At 54.0% G+C, this 14066-nt stretch overlaps 1 protein-coding gene across 1 annotated transcript in view; it reads right to left on the reverse strand.

Moving 5' to 3' along the window:
* Positions 1-14066, reverse strand: part of LOC129837355 (low-density lipoprotein receptor class A domain-containing protein 4-like) — a 56023-nt gene that overhangs the window by 16190 nt on the left and 25767 nt on the right. Inside the window, exon 2 of the mRNA XM_055903454.1 lies at positions 3335-3489. Within this exon, the coding sequence (XP_055759429.1) occupies positions 3335-3489 (155 nt within the window). The remainder of the gene's footprint in view (positions 1-3334; positions 3490-14066) is intronic.

A 14066-nucleotide genomic window follows, 5' to 3' on the forward strand; every position in this document is an offset into this window, starting at 1 on the left:
TCTAGACAGGTGTCTGGTGTACAGGGGCAGCTGTCTAGACAGGTGTCTGGTGTACAGGGGCAGCTGTCTAGACAGGTGTCTGGTGTACAGGGGCAGCTGTCTAGACAGGTGTCTGGTGTACAGGGGCAGCTGTCTAGACAGGTGTCTGGTGTACAGGGGCAGCTGTCTAGACAGGTGTCTGGTGTACAGGGGCAGCTGTCTAGACAGGTGTCTGGTGAACAGGGGCAGCTGTCTAGACAGGTGTCTGGTGTACAGGGGCAGCTGTCTAGACAAGTGTCTGGTGTACAGGGGCAGCTGTCTAGACAGGTGTCTGGTGAACAGGGACAGCTGTCTAGACAGGTGTCTGGTGTACAGGGGCAGCTGTCTAGACAGGTGTCTGGTGTACAGGGGCAGCTGTCTAGACAGGTGTCTGGTGTACAGGGGCAGCTGTCTAGACAGGTGTCTGGTGTACAGGGGCAGCTGTCTAGACAGGTGTCTGGTGTACAGGGGCAGCTGTCTAGACAGGTGTCTGGTGTACAGGGGCAGCTGTCTAGACAGGTGTCTGGTGTACAGGGGCAGCTGTCTAGACAGGTGTCTGGTGTACAGGAGCAGCTGTCTAGACAGGTGTCTGGTGAACAGGGACAGGTGTCTGGTGTACAGGGGCAGCTGTCTAGACAGGTGTCTGGTGTACAGGGGCAGCTGTCTAGACAGGTGTCTGGTGTACAGGGGCAGCTGTCTAGACAGGTGTCTGGTGTACAGGGGCAGCTGTCTAGACAGGTGTCTGGTGTACAGGGGCAGCTGTCTAGACAGGTGTCTGGTGTACAGGGGCAGCTGTCTAGACAGGTGTCTGGTGTACAGGGGCAGCTGTCTAGACAGGTGTCTGGTGTACAGGGGCAGCTGTCTAGACAGGTGTCTGGTGAACAGGGACAGCTGTCTAGACAGGTGTCTGGTGTACAGGGGCAGCTGTCTAGACAGGTGTCTGGTGTACAGGGGCAGCTGTCTAGACAGGTGTCTGGTGTACAGGGGCAGCTGTCTAGACAGGTGTCTGGTGTACAGGGGCATCTGTCTAGACAGGTGTCTGGTGTACAGGGGCAGCTGTCTAGACAGGTGTCTGGTGTACAGGGGCAGCTGTCTAGACAGGTGTCTGGTGTACAGGGGCAGCTGTCTAGACAGGTGTCTGGTGAACAGGGGCAGCTGTCTAGACAGGTGTCTGGTGTACAGGGGCAGCTGTCTAGACAGGTGTCTGGTGTACAGGGGCATCTGTCTAGACAGGTGTCTGGTGTACAGGGGCAGCTGTCTAGACAGGTGTCTGGTGTACAGGGGCAGCTGTCTAGACAGGTGTCTGGTGTACAGGGGCAGCTGTCTAGACAGGTGTCTGGTGTACAGGGGCAGCTGTCTAGACAGGTGTCTGGTGTACAGGGGCAGCTGTCTAGACAGGTGTCTGGTGTACAGGGGCAGCTGTCTAGACAGGTGTCTGGTGAACAGGGGCAGCTGTCTAGACAGGTGTCTGGTGTACAGGGGCAGCTGTCTAGACAAGTGTCTGGTGTACAGGGGCAGCTGTCTAGACAGATGTCTGGTGAACAGGGACAGCTGTCTAGACAGGTGTCTGGTGTACAGGGGCAGCTGTCTAGACAGGTGTCTGGTGTACAGGGGCAGCTGTCTAGACAGGTGTCTGGTGTACAGGGGCAGCTGTCTAGACAGGTGTCTGGTGTACAGGGGCAGCTGTCTAGACAGGTGTCTGGTGTACAGGGGCAGCTGTCTAGACAGGTGTCTGGTGTACAGGGGCAGCTGTCTAGACAGGTGTCTGGTGTACAGGGGCAGCTGTCTAGACAGGTGTCTGGTGTACAGGAGCAGCTGTCTAGACAGGTGTCTGGTGAACAGGGACAGGTGTCTGGTGTACAGGGGCAGCTGTCTAGACAGGTGTCTGGTGTACAGGGGCAGCTGTCTAGACAGGTGTCTGGTGTACAGGGGCAGCTGTCTAGACAGGTGTCTGGTGTACAGGGGCAGCTGTCTAGACAGGTGTCTGGTGTACAGGGGCAGCTGTCTAGACAGGTGTCTGGTGTACAGGGGCAGCTGTCTAGACAGGTGTCTGGTGTACAGGGGCAGCTGTCTAGACAGGTGTCTGGTGTACAGGGGCAGCTGTCTAGACAGGTGTCTGGTGTACAGGGGCAGCTGTCTAGACAGGTGTTTGGTGTACAGGGGCAGCTGTCTAGACAGGTGTCTGGTGAACAGGGGCAGCTGTCTAGACAGGTGTCTGGTGAACAGGGGCAGCTGTCTAGACAGGTGTCTGGTGAACAGGGGCAGCTGTCTAGACAGGTGTCCGGTGTACAGGGGCAGCTGTCTAGACAGGTGTCTGGTGAACAGGGGCAGCTGTCTAGACAGGTGTCTGGTGTACAGGGGCAGCTGTCCAGACTGGTGTCTGGTGTACAGGGGCAGCTGTCCAGACAGGTGTCTGGTGAACAGGGGCAGCTGTCTAGACAGGTGTCTGGTGTACAGGGGCAGCTGTCTAGACAGGTGTCCGGTGTACAGGGGCAGCTGTCTAGACAGGTGTCTGGTGAACAGGGGCAGCTGTCTAGACAGGTGTCTGGTCAACAGGGGCAGCTGTCTAGACAAGTGTCTGGTGTACAGGTTCAGCTGTCTAGACAGGTGTCTGGTGTACAGGGGCAGCTGTCTAGACAGGTGTTTGGTGTACAGGGGCAGCTGTCTAGACAGGTGTCTGGTGTACAGGGGCAGCTGTCTAGACAGGTGTCTGGTGAACAGGGGCAGCTGTCTAGACAGGTGTCTGGTGTACAGGGGCAGCTGTCTAGACAGGTGTCTGGTGTACAGGGGCAGCTGTCTAGACAGGTGTCTGGTGTACAGGGGCAGCTGTCCAGACAGGTGTCTGGTGAACAGGGGCAGCTGTCTAGACAGGTGTCTGGTGTACAGGGGCAGCTGTCTAGACAGGTGTCTGGTGAACAGGGGCAGCTGTTTAGACAGGTGTCTGGTGTACAGGTGCGCGCACACACACACACACACACACACACACACACACACACACACACACACACACACACACACACACACACACACACACACACACACACACACACACACACACACACACACACACACACACACACACACACACACACACACACACACACACACACACAGAGAAATCACAGGAGGGTGATGGCACCTTAATTGGGGAGGACAGGCTGGTTGTAATGACTGGAGCGGAACGGGTGGAATGGAATCAGGCACGTCAAACACACTGTTTCCATGGTTTCCAGGGGTTTGGTGCCGTTCGCTCCGTTCCGGACATTATTAAGAGCCGTCCTCCCCTCAGCAGCCCCCACTGACACACTGTCCTGACCTGCTGTAGGTGTTGCGCTTGCCTCCGGGCCCGGCTCTGTCTGGTTGTCAAGGAGCAGGCAGACAGTTTGTAGTGGTTCAACAGACAGCCAATCACCAGCAGCGTTACCGTCATCAGGACCAGGATGATGAGGATCTGAGCAGACTGGAGGACCGCTGGAGGACACAGAGGAGAGACACGGAGAGAGAGAGACAACAGGTTTGAGGATCTGAGCAGACTGGAGGACCGCTGGAGGACACAGAGGAGAGAGACGGAGAGAGACGGAGAGAGAGACGGAGAGAGAGACGGAGAGAGAGACGGAGAGAGAGACGGAGAGAGAGAGAGAGAGAGAGAGAGAGAGAGACGGAGAGAGAGACAACAGGTTTGAGGATCTGAGCAGACTGCAGGACCGCTGGAGGACAGAGACGGAGAGAGACGGAGAGAGAGACGGAGAGAGAGACGGAGAGAGAGAGAGACAACAGGTATGAGGATCTGAGCAGACTGCAGGACCGCTGGAGGACAGAGACGGAGAGAGACGGAGAGAGAGACGGAGAGAGAGACGGAGAGAGAGACGGAGAGAGAGAGAGACAACAGGTTTGAGGATCTGAGCAGACTGCAGGACAGCTGGAGGGCAGAGAGGAGAGACACTGATAATTAATCACTGTCAATGTCTTTCGGTACCGTTTGGGGCGGCAGGTAGCCTAGTGGTTTAGAGCGTTGGACTAGTAACCGAAAGGTTGCAAGATCGAATCCCCGAGCTGACAAGATCTGTCATTCTGCCCCTGAACAAGGCAGTTAACCCACTGTTCCCCTGAACAAGGCAGTTAACCCACTGTTCCCCGGTAGGCCGTCATTGAAAATAAGAATTTGTTCTTCACTGACATGCCCAGTTAAATAAATGTTGGATGACGGCATTAAGGAAGCATATATTGGGATGATGGGTTATTTTTCCTTTCCCCCACCAGGTGGAAGCAGAGGTCAACATGTGAAGCTCATTCAGACACTCAGAGAGCTTCAGTCTACAGGCCACACAGACAGGAAGATAGATACAGAGACTCAGAGAGCTTCATTCTACAGGCCACACAGACAGGAAGATAGATACATAGAGCATCAGTCTACAGGCCACACAGACAGGATGATAGATACAGAGACTCAGAGAGCTTCAGTCTACAGGCCACACAGACAGGAAGATAGATACAGAGAGCTTCAGTCTACAGGCCACACAGACAGGAAGATAGATACAGGACCGCTATAGACAGGACCGCTATAGACAGGACCGCTATAGACAGGACCGCTATAGATAGGAACGCTATAGACAGGACCGCTATAGACAGGACCGCTATAGACAGGACCGCTATAGACAGGACCGCTATAGATAGGAACGCTATAGACAGGACCGCTATAGACAGGACCGCTATAGACAGGACCGCTATAGACAGGACCGCTATAGACAGGACCGCTATAGACAGGACCGCTATAGACAGGACCGCTATAGACAGGACCGCTATAGACAGGACCGCTATAGACTGGACTGCTATAGACAGGACCGCTATAGACAGGACCGCTATAGACAGGACCGCTATAAACAGGACCACTATAGACAGGACCGCTATAGACAGGACCACTATAGACAGGACCGCTATAGACAGGACCACTATAGACAGAACCGCTATAGACAGGACCACTAAGTCTGACCCTCTCCTCTTCATGAACTAAGACTGACCCTCTTCTCTTCATGAACTAAGAATGACTGTTTTTATCTTGTCTAACTATTATTATAGATGTCACACTGTTGTATTTCACCCAGTAGATATGGGAGTTTATCAAAATTGGGTTTGTTTTCTAATTCTCTGGGGATCTGTGTAATCTGAGGGAAATATGTGTCTCTAATATGGTCATACATTTGGCAGGAGGTTAGGAAGTGCAGCTCAGTTTCCACCTCATTTTGTTGGCAGTGAGCACATAGCCTGTCTTCTCTTGAGAGCCAGGTCTGTCTGTCTGTCTGTCTGTCTGTCTGTCTGTCTGTCTGTCTGTCTGTCTGTCTGTGTCTGCCTCTCTCTCCCTCCAGACAGTAGACCAGTCAGCCTCTCTCCTTCTGTCTCTCCCTCCAGACAGTAGACCAGTCAGCCTCTCTCCTTCTCTCTCTCCCTCCAGACAGTAGACCAGCCAGCCTCTCTCCTTCTCTCTCTCCCTCCAGACAGTAGACCAGCCAGCCTCTCTCCTTCTCTCTCTCCCTCCAGACAGTAGACCAGCCTCTCTCCTTCTCTCTCTCCCTCCAGACAGTAGACCAGCCTCTCTCCTTCTCTCTCTCCCTCCAGACAGTAGACCAGCCAGCCTCTCTCCTTCTCTCTCTCCCTCCAGACAGTAGACCAGCCTCTCTCCTTCTCTCCCTCCTTCCAGACAGTAGACCAGCCTCTCTCCTTCTCTCTCTCCCTCCAGACAGTAGACCAGCCTCTCTCCTTCTCTCTCTCCTTCCAGACAGTAGACCAGCCTCTCTCCTTCTCTCTCTCCCTCCAGACAGTAGACCAGTCAGCCTCTCTCCTTCTCTCTCTCCCTCCAGACAGTAGACCAGCCAGCCTCTCTCCTTCTCTCTCTCCCTCCAGACAGTAGACCAGCCAGCCTCTCTCCTTCTCTCTCTCCCTCCAGACAGTAGACCAGCCAGCCTCTCTCCTTCTCTCTCTCCCCCCAGACAGTAGACCAGCCAGCCTCTCTCCTTCTCTCTCTCCCCCCAGACAGTAGACCAGCCTCTCTCCTTCTCTCTCTCCCTCCAGACAGTAGACCAGCCAGCCTCTCTCCTTCTCTCTCTCCCTCCAGACAGTAGACCAGCCTCTCTCCTTCTCTCTCTCCCTCCAGACAGTAGACCAGCCTCTCTCCTTCTCTCTCTCCCTCCAGACAGTAGACCAGCCAGCCTCTCTCCTTCTCTCTCTCCCTCCAGACAGTAGACCAGCCAGCCTCTCTCCTTCTCTCTCTCCCCCCAGACAGTAGACCAGCCTCTCTCCTTCTCTCTCTCCCTCCAGACAGTAGACCAGCCTCTCTCCTTCTCTCTCTCCCTCCAGACAGTAGACCAGCCAGCCTCTCTCCTTCTCTCTCTCCCTCCAGACAGTAGACCAGCCAGCCTCTCTCCTTCTCTCTCTCCCTCCAGACAGTAGACCAGTCAGCCTCTCTCCTTCTCTCTCTCCCTCCAGACAGTAGACCAGTCAGCCTCTCTCCTTCTCTCTCTCCCTCCAGAGAGTAGACCAGCCAGCCTCTCTCCTTCTCTCTCTCCCTCCAGACAGTAGACCAGCCAGCCTCTCTCCTTCTCTCTCTCCCTCCAGACAGTAGACCAGCCTCTCTCCTTCTCTCTCTCCCTCCAGACAGTAGACCAGCCAGCCTCTCTCCTTCTCTCTCTCCCTCCAGACAGTAGACCAGCCAGCCTCTCTCCTTCTCTCTCTCCCTCCAGACAGTAGACCAGCCAGCCTCTCTCCTTCTCTCTCTCCCCCCAGACAGTAGACCAGCCAGCCTCTCTCCTTCTCTCTCTCCCTCCAGACAGTAGACCAGTCAGCCTCTCTCCTTCTCTCTCTCCCTCCAGACAGTAGACCAGCCTCTCTCCTTCTCCCGGGGCCCTCAGGCCAGCAGTCTGCTGGAAGTGGTGAAGGGGCCTTCACCAGACCAGACCAGACATTTCAATTTGAGTCATTTAGCAGACGCTTTTATCCAGAGAGATATAAAGTTGTCAGTGCATGCATTTCTGTGCAGACACACTGCTCTCCCTCCCTCCAGACAATAGACTAGTCAGCCCCTCTTCCTCTGTCTCTCTCCCTCTGCCCCAGGGCCCTGGGGTCAGTAGTCAGCTGGTGGGGGGGAGGGGTAGGTAGTCTAGACCAGCCAGACAGCAGGGGGGGAGGCTGTAGTCTGGGGGAGAGGTGGTTGACAGTCAGACACCCTCTGAATCACTGATGAATACAGAGGACAACTCCAGAAACCACAAATATCCCAGATCAGCCAAATGGAAAACTAGTACCGAGTAGTACCCTACGCTATAGGGAATAGGGTGCCATTAACTAGTACCAAGTAGTACCCTACGCTATAGGGAATAGGGTGCCGTTGGGATGCAGCCAGGGCATTACAACTGTACTAACACAACCCAGTATGTATTATCTGTCACGTACAGGGCCCAGTGAGAGGATCTCATATCTCCTACCTGTCACGTACAGGGCCCAGTGAGAGGATCTCCTATCTGTCACGTACAGGGCCCAGTGAGAGGATCTCCTATCTGTCACGTACAGGGCCCAGTGAGAGGATCTCATATCTGTCACGTACAGGGCCCAGTGAGAGGATCTCATATCTGTCACGTACAGGGCCCAGTGAGAGGATCTCCTATCTGTCACGTACAGGGCCCAGTGAGAGGATCTCCTATCTGTCACGTACAGGGCCCAGTGAGAGGATCTCCTATCTGTCACGTACAGGGCCCAGTGAGAGGATCTCCTACCTGTCACGTACAGGGCCCAGTGAGAGGATCTCCTATCTGTCACGTACAGGGCCCAGTGAGAGGATCTCCTATCTGTCACGTACAGGGCCCAGTGAGAGGATCTCATATCTGTCACGTACAGGGCCCAGTGAGAGGATCTCATATCTGTCACGTACAGGGCCCAGTGAGAGGATCTCATATCTCCTACCTGTCACGTACAGGGCCCAGTGAGAGGATCTCCTATCTGTCACGTACAGGGCCCAGTGAGAGGATCTCCTATCTGTCACGTACAGGGCCCAGTGAGAGGATCTCATATCTGTCACGTACAGGGCCCAGTGAGAGGATCTCATATCTGTCACGTACAGGGCCCAGTGAGAGGATCTCATATCTCCTACCTGTCACGTACAGGGCCCAGTGAGAGGATCTCCTATCTGTCACGTACAGGGCCCAGTGAGAGGATCTCCTATCTGTCACGTACAGGGCCCAGTGAGAGGATCTCATATATCCTATCTGTCACGTACAGGGCCCAGTGAGAGGATCTCCTATCTGTCACGTACAGGGCCCAGTGAGAGGATCTCATATCTCCTATCTGTCACGTACAGGGCCCAGTGAGAGGATCTCATATCTCCTATCTGTCACGTACAGGGTCCAGTGAGAGGATCTCATATATCCTATCTGTCACGTACAGGGCCCAGTGAGAGGATCTCCTATCTGTCACGTACAGGGCCCAGTGAGAGGATCTCATATATCCTATCTGTCACGTACAGGGCCCAGTGAGAGGATCTCCTATCTGTCAGGTACAGGGCCCAGTGAGAGGATCTCCTATCTGTCACGTACAGGGTCCAGTGAGAGGATCTCATATCTCCTATCTGTCACGTACAGGGCCCAGTGAGAGGATCTCCTATCTGTCACGTACAGGGTCCAGTGAGAGGATCTCATATCTCCTATCTGTCACGTACAGGGCCCAGTGAGAGGATCTCATATCTCCTATCTGTCACGTACAGGGCCCAGTGAGAGGAGCTCATATCTCCTACCTGTCACTTTCTGGGCCCAGTGAGAGGATCTCCTATCTGTCACGTACAGGGCCCAGTGAGAGGATCTCATATCTCCTATCTGTCACGTACAGGGCCCAGTGAGAGGATCTCCTATCTGTCACGTACAGGGCCCAGTGAGAGGATCTCATATCTCCTATCTGTCACGTACAGGGCCCAGTGAGAGGATCTCCTATCTGTCACGTACAGGGCCCAGTGAGAGGATCTCATATCTCCTATCTGTCACGTACAGGGCCCAGTGAGAGGATCTCCTATCTGTCACGTACAGGGCCCAGTGAGAGGATCTCATATCTGTCACGTACAGGGCCCAGTGAGAGGATCTCATATCTGTCACGTACAGGGCCCAGTGAGAGGATCTCCTATCTGTCACGTACAGGGCCCAGTGAGAGGATCTCCTATCTGTCACGTACAGGGCCCAGTGAGAGGATCTCCTATCTGTCACGTACAGGGCCCAGTGAGAGGATCTCCTATCTGTCACGTACAGGGCCCAGTGAGAGGATCTCATATCTGTCACGTACAGGGCCCAGTGAGAGGATCTCCTATCTGTCACGTACAGGGCCCAGTGAGAGGATCTCCTATCTGTCACGTACAGGGCCCAGTGAGAGGATCTCCTATCTGTCACGTACAGGGCCCAGTGAGAGGATCTCATATCTGTCACGTACAGGGCCCAGTGAGAGGATCTCATATCTCCTACCTGTCACGTACAGGGCCCAGTGAGAGGATCTCCTATCTGTCACGTACAGGGCCCAGTGAGAGGATCTCATATCTCCTATCTGTCACGTACAGGGTCCAGTGAGAGGATCTCCTATCTGTCACGTACAGGGCCCAGTGAGAGGATCTCATATCTCATATCTGTCACGTACAGGGCCCAGTGAGAGGATCTCATATATCCTATCTGTCACGTACAGGGTCCAGTGAGAGGATCTCATATCTCCTACCTGTCACGTACAGGGCCCAGTGAGAGGATCTCCTATCTGTCACGTACAGGGCCCAGTGAGAGGATCTCATATCTCCTATCTGTCACGTACAGGGCCCAGTGAGAGGATCTCATATCTCCTACCTGTCACGTACAGGGCCCAGTGAGAGGATCTCCTATCTGTCACGTACAGGGCCCAGTGAGAGGATCTCCTACCTGTCACGTACAGGGCCCAGTGAGAGGATCTCCTATCTGTCACGTACAGGGCCCAGTGAGAGGATCTCATATATCCTATCTGTCACGTACAGGGCCCAGTGAGAGGATCTCCTATCTGTCACGTACAGGGCCCAGTGAGAGGATCTCCTATCTGTCACGTACAGGGCCCAGTGAGAGGATCTCCTATCTGTCACGTACAGGGCCCAGTGAGAGGATCTCCTATCTGTCACGTACAGGGCCCAGTGAGAGGATCTCCTATCTGTAATGTCCAGTAAGAATCCCTGAGCTGACAAGGTAAAAATCTGTCGTTCTGCCCCTGAACAAGGCAGTTAACCCGCTGTTCCCCGGTAGGCTGTAATTGAAAATAAGAATTTGTTCTTAACTAACCTGCCCAGTCAAATGAAGGGAACATTTAAAGAAGAAGGAGCTACCCAGAGATCAGGTTGTAACGTCCTGTAAGGAGGAGAGAGGAAACGCACTACTTTTGACCAGGCCACCAACCAAGAATTCACAAAATGGGACAAACACCAAATTGAGACTCTGCAGGCAGAATTCTGCTAAAATATCCTCTGTGTACAACATAAAACACCAAATAATGCATGCAGAGCAGCATTAGGACGATACCCGCTAATTATCAAAATCCAGAAAAGAGCCGTTAAATTCTACAACCACCTAAAAGGAAGCGATTCCCACAGGCAGCCATCACCTACAGAGAGATGAACCTGGAGAAGAGTCCCCTAAGCGAGCTGGTCCTGGGGCTCTGTTCACAAACAGACCCCACCGAGCCCAGGACAGCAACACAATTAGACCCAACCACATTATGAGAAAACAGAAAGATAATTACTTGACACATGGGAAAGAATGAATAAAAATCTGAGTAAACTAGACTGCTATTTGGCCCTAAACAGAGAGTACACCGAGGCAGAATAGACAGCGTTAGCGTCTCAGCCAGCGTTATCGTCTCAGCCAGCGTTATCGCCTCAGACAGCGTTATCGCCTCAGACAGCGTTATCACCTCAGACAGCGTTAACACCTCAGACAGCGTTACAGCGTTATCACCTCAGACAGCGTTATCACCTCAGACAGCGTTATCACCTCAGACAGCGTTATCACCTCAGACAGCGTTATCACCTCAGACAGCGTTATCGCCTCAGACAGCGTTATCGCCTCAGACAGCGTTATCGCCTCAGACAGCGTTATCGCCTCAGACAGCGTTATCGCCTCAGACAGCGTTATCGCCTCAGACAGCGTTATCGCCTCAGACAGCGTTATCACCTCAGACAGCGTTATCACCTCAGACAGCGTTACAGCGTTATCACCTCAGACAGCGTTACAGCGTTATCACCTCAGACAGCGTTACAGCGTTATCACCTCAGACAGCGTTATCACCTCAGACAGCGTTATCACCTCAGACAGCGTTATCACCTCAGACAGCGTTATCGCCTCAGACAGCGTTACAGCGTTATCACCTCAGACAGCGTTACAGCGTTATCGCCTCAGACAGCGTTATCGCCTCAGACAGCGTTATCGCCTCTGACAGCGTTATCACCTCAGACAGCGTTATCACCTCAGACAGCGTTACAGCGTTATCCCCTTAGACAGCGTTATCACCTCAGACAGCGTTATCGCCTCGGACAGCGTTATCGCCTCAGACAGCGTTATCGCCTCAGACAGCGTTATCGCCTCAGACAGCGTTATCGCCTCAGACAGCGTTATCGCCTCAGACAGCGTTATCACCTCAGACAGCGTTATCGCCTCAGACAGCGTTATCACCTCAGACAGCGTTATCACCTCAGACAGCGTTACAGCGTTATCACCTCAGACAGCGTTATCATCTCAGACAGCGTTTTCGCCTCAGACAGCGTTATCGCGACAGACAGCGTTATCGCCTCAGACAGCGTTATCGCCTCAGACAGCGTTATCGCCTCAGACAGCGTTATCGCCTCAGACAGCGTTATCGCCTCAGACAGCGTTATCGCCTCAGACAGCGTTATCGCCTCGGACAGCGTTATCGCCTCGGACAGCGTTATCGCCTCGGACAGCGTTATCGCCTCAGACAGCGTTATCGCCTCAGACAGCGTTATCGCCTCAGACAGCGTTATCACCTCAGACATCGTTATCACCTCAGACAGCGTTATCGCCTCAGACAGCGTTATCACCTCAGACAGCGTTACAGCGTTATCACCTCAGACAGCGTTATCGCCTCAGACAGCGTTATCGCCTCAGACAGCGTTATCGCCTCAGACAGCGTTATCGCCTCAGACAGCGTTATCGCCTCAGACAGCGTTATCGCCTCAGACAGCGTTATCGCCTCAGACAGCGTTATCGCCTCAGACAGCGTTATCGCCTCAGACAGCGTTATCGCCTCAGACAGCGTTATCGCCTCAGACAGCGTTATCGCCTCAGACAGCGTTATCACCTCAGACAGCGTTATCGCCTCAGACAGCGTTATCGCCTCAGACAGCGTTATCGCCTCAGACAGCGTTATCGCCTCAGACAGCGTTACAGCGTTATCACCTCAGACAGCGTTATCGCCTCAGACAGCGTTATCGCCTCGGACAGCGTTATCGCCTCGGACAGCGTTATCGCCTCGGACAGCGTTATCGCCTCGGACAGCGTTATCGCCTCGGACAGCGTTATCGCCTCGGACAGCGTTATCGCCTCGGACAGCGTTATCGCCTCGGACAGCGTTATCGCCTCGGACAGCGTTATCGCCTCGGGCAGCGTTATCGCCTCGGGCAGCGTTATCGCCTCGGGCAGCGTTATCGCCTCGGGCAGCGTTATCGCCTCGGGCAGCGTTATCGCCTCGGACAGCGTTATCGACTCAGACAGCGTTATCGCCTCAGACAGCGTTATCGCCTCAGACAGCGTTATCGCCTCAGACAGCGTTATCGCCTCAGACAGCGTTATCGCCTCAGACAGCGTTATCGCCTCAGACAGCGTTATCACCTCAGACAGCGTTATCACCTCAGACCGCGTTATCACCTCAGACAGCGTTATCACCTCAGACCGCGTTATCACCTCAGACAGCGTTATCACCTCAGACCGCGTTATCACCTCAGACCGCGTTATCGCCTCAGACAGCGTTATCACCTCAGACAGCGTTATCGCCTCAGACAGCGTTATCGCCTCAGACAGCGTTATCGCCTCAGACAGCGTTATCACCTCAGACAGCGTTATCACCTCAGACAGCGTTATCGCCTCAGACAGCGTTATCACCTCGGACAGCGTTACAGCGTTATCGCCTCAGACAGCGTTATCACCTCAGACAGCGTTATCACCTCAGACAGCGTTATCGCCTCGGACAGCGTTACAGCGTTATCGCCTCAGACAGCGTTATCGCCTCAGACAGCGCTATCGCCTCAGACAGCGCTATCGCCTCAGACAGCGTTATCGCCTCAGACAGCGTTATCGCCTCAGACAGCGTTATCGCCTCAGACAGCGTTATCGCCTCAGACAGCGTTATCGCCTCAAACAGCGTTATCGCCTCAGACAGACAGCGTTATCGCCTCAGACAGCGTTATCGCCTCAGACAGCGTTATCGCCTCAAACAGCGTTATCGCCTCAGACAGACAGCGTTATCGCCTCAGACAGCGTTATCGCCTCAGACAGCGTTATCGCCTCAGACAGCGTTATCGCCTCAGACAGCGTTATCACCTCAGACAGCGTTATCACCTCAGACAGCGTTATCACCTCGGACAGCGTTACAGCGTTATCGCCTCAGACAGCGTTATCGCCTCAGACAGCGTTATCGCCTCAGACAGCGTTATCGCCTCAGACAGCGTTATCGCCTCAGACAGCGTTATCGCCTCAGACAGCGTTATCGCCTCAGACAGCGTTATCGCCTCGGACAGCGTTATCGCCTCGGACAGCGTTATCGCCTCAGACAGCGTTGTCGCCTCAGACAGCGTTATCGCCTCAGACAGCGTTATCACCTCAGACATCGTTATCACCTCAGACAGCGTTATCGCCTCAGACAGCGTTATCACCTCAGACAGCGTTACAGCGTTATCACCTCAGACAGCGTTATCGCCTCAGACAGCGTTATCGCCTCAGACAGCGTTATCGCCTCAGACAGCGTTATCGCCTCAGACAGCGTTATCGCCTCAGACAGCGTTATCG

Source organism: Salvelinus fontinalis, chromosome 38, assembly GCF_029448725.1.
Source record: "Salvelinus fontinalis isolate EN_2023a chromosome 38, ASM2944872v1, whole genome shotgun sequence".
NCBI lineage: Eukaryota > Metazoa > Chordata > Actinopteri > Salmoniformes > Salmonidae > Salvelinus > Salvelinus fontinalis.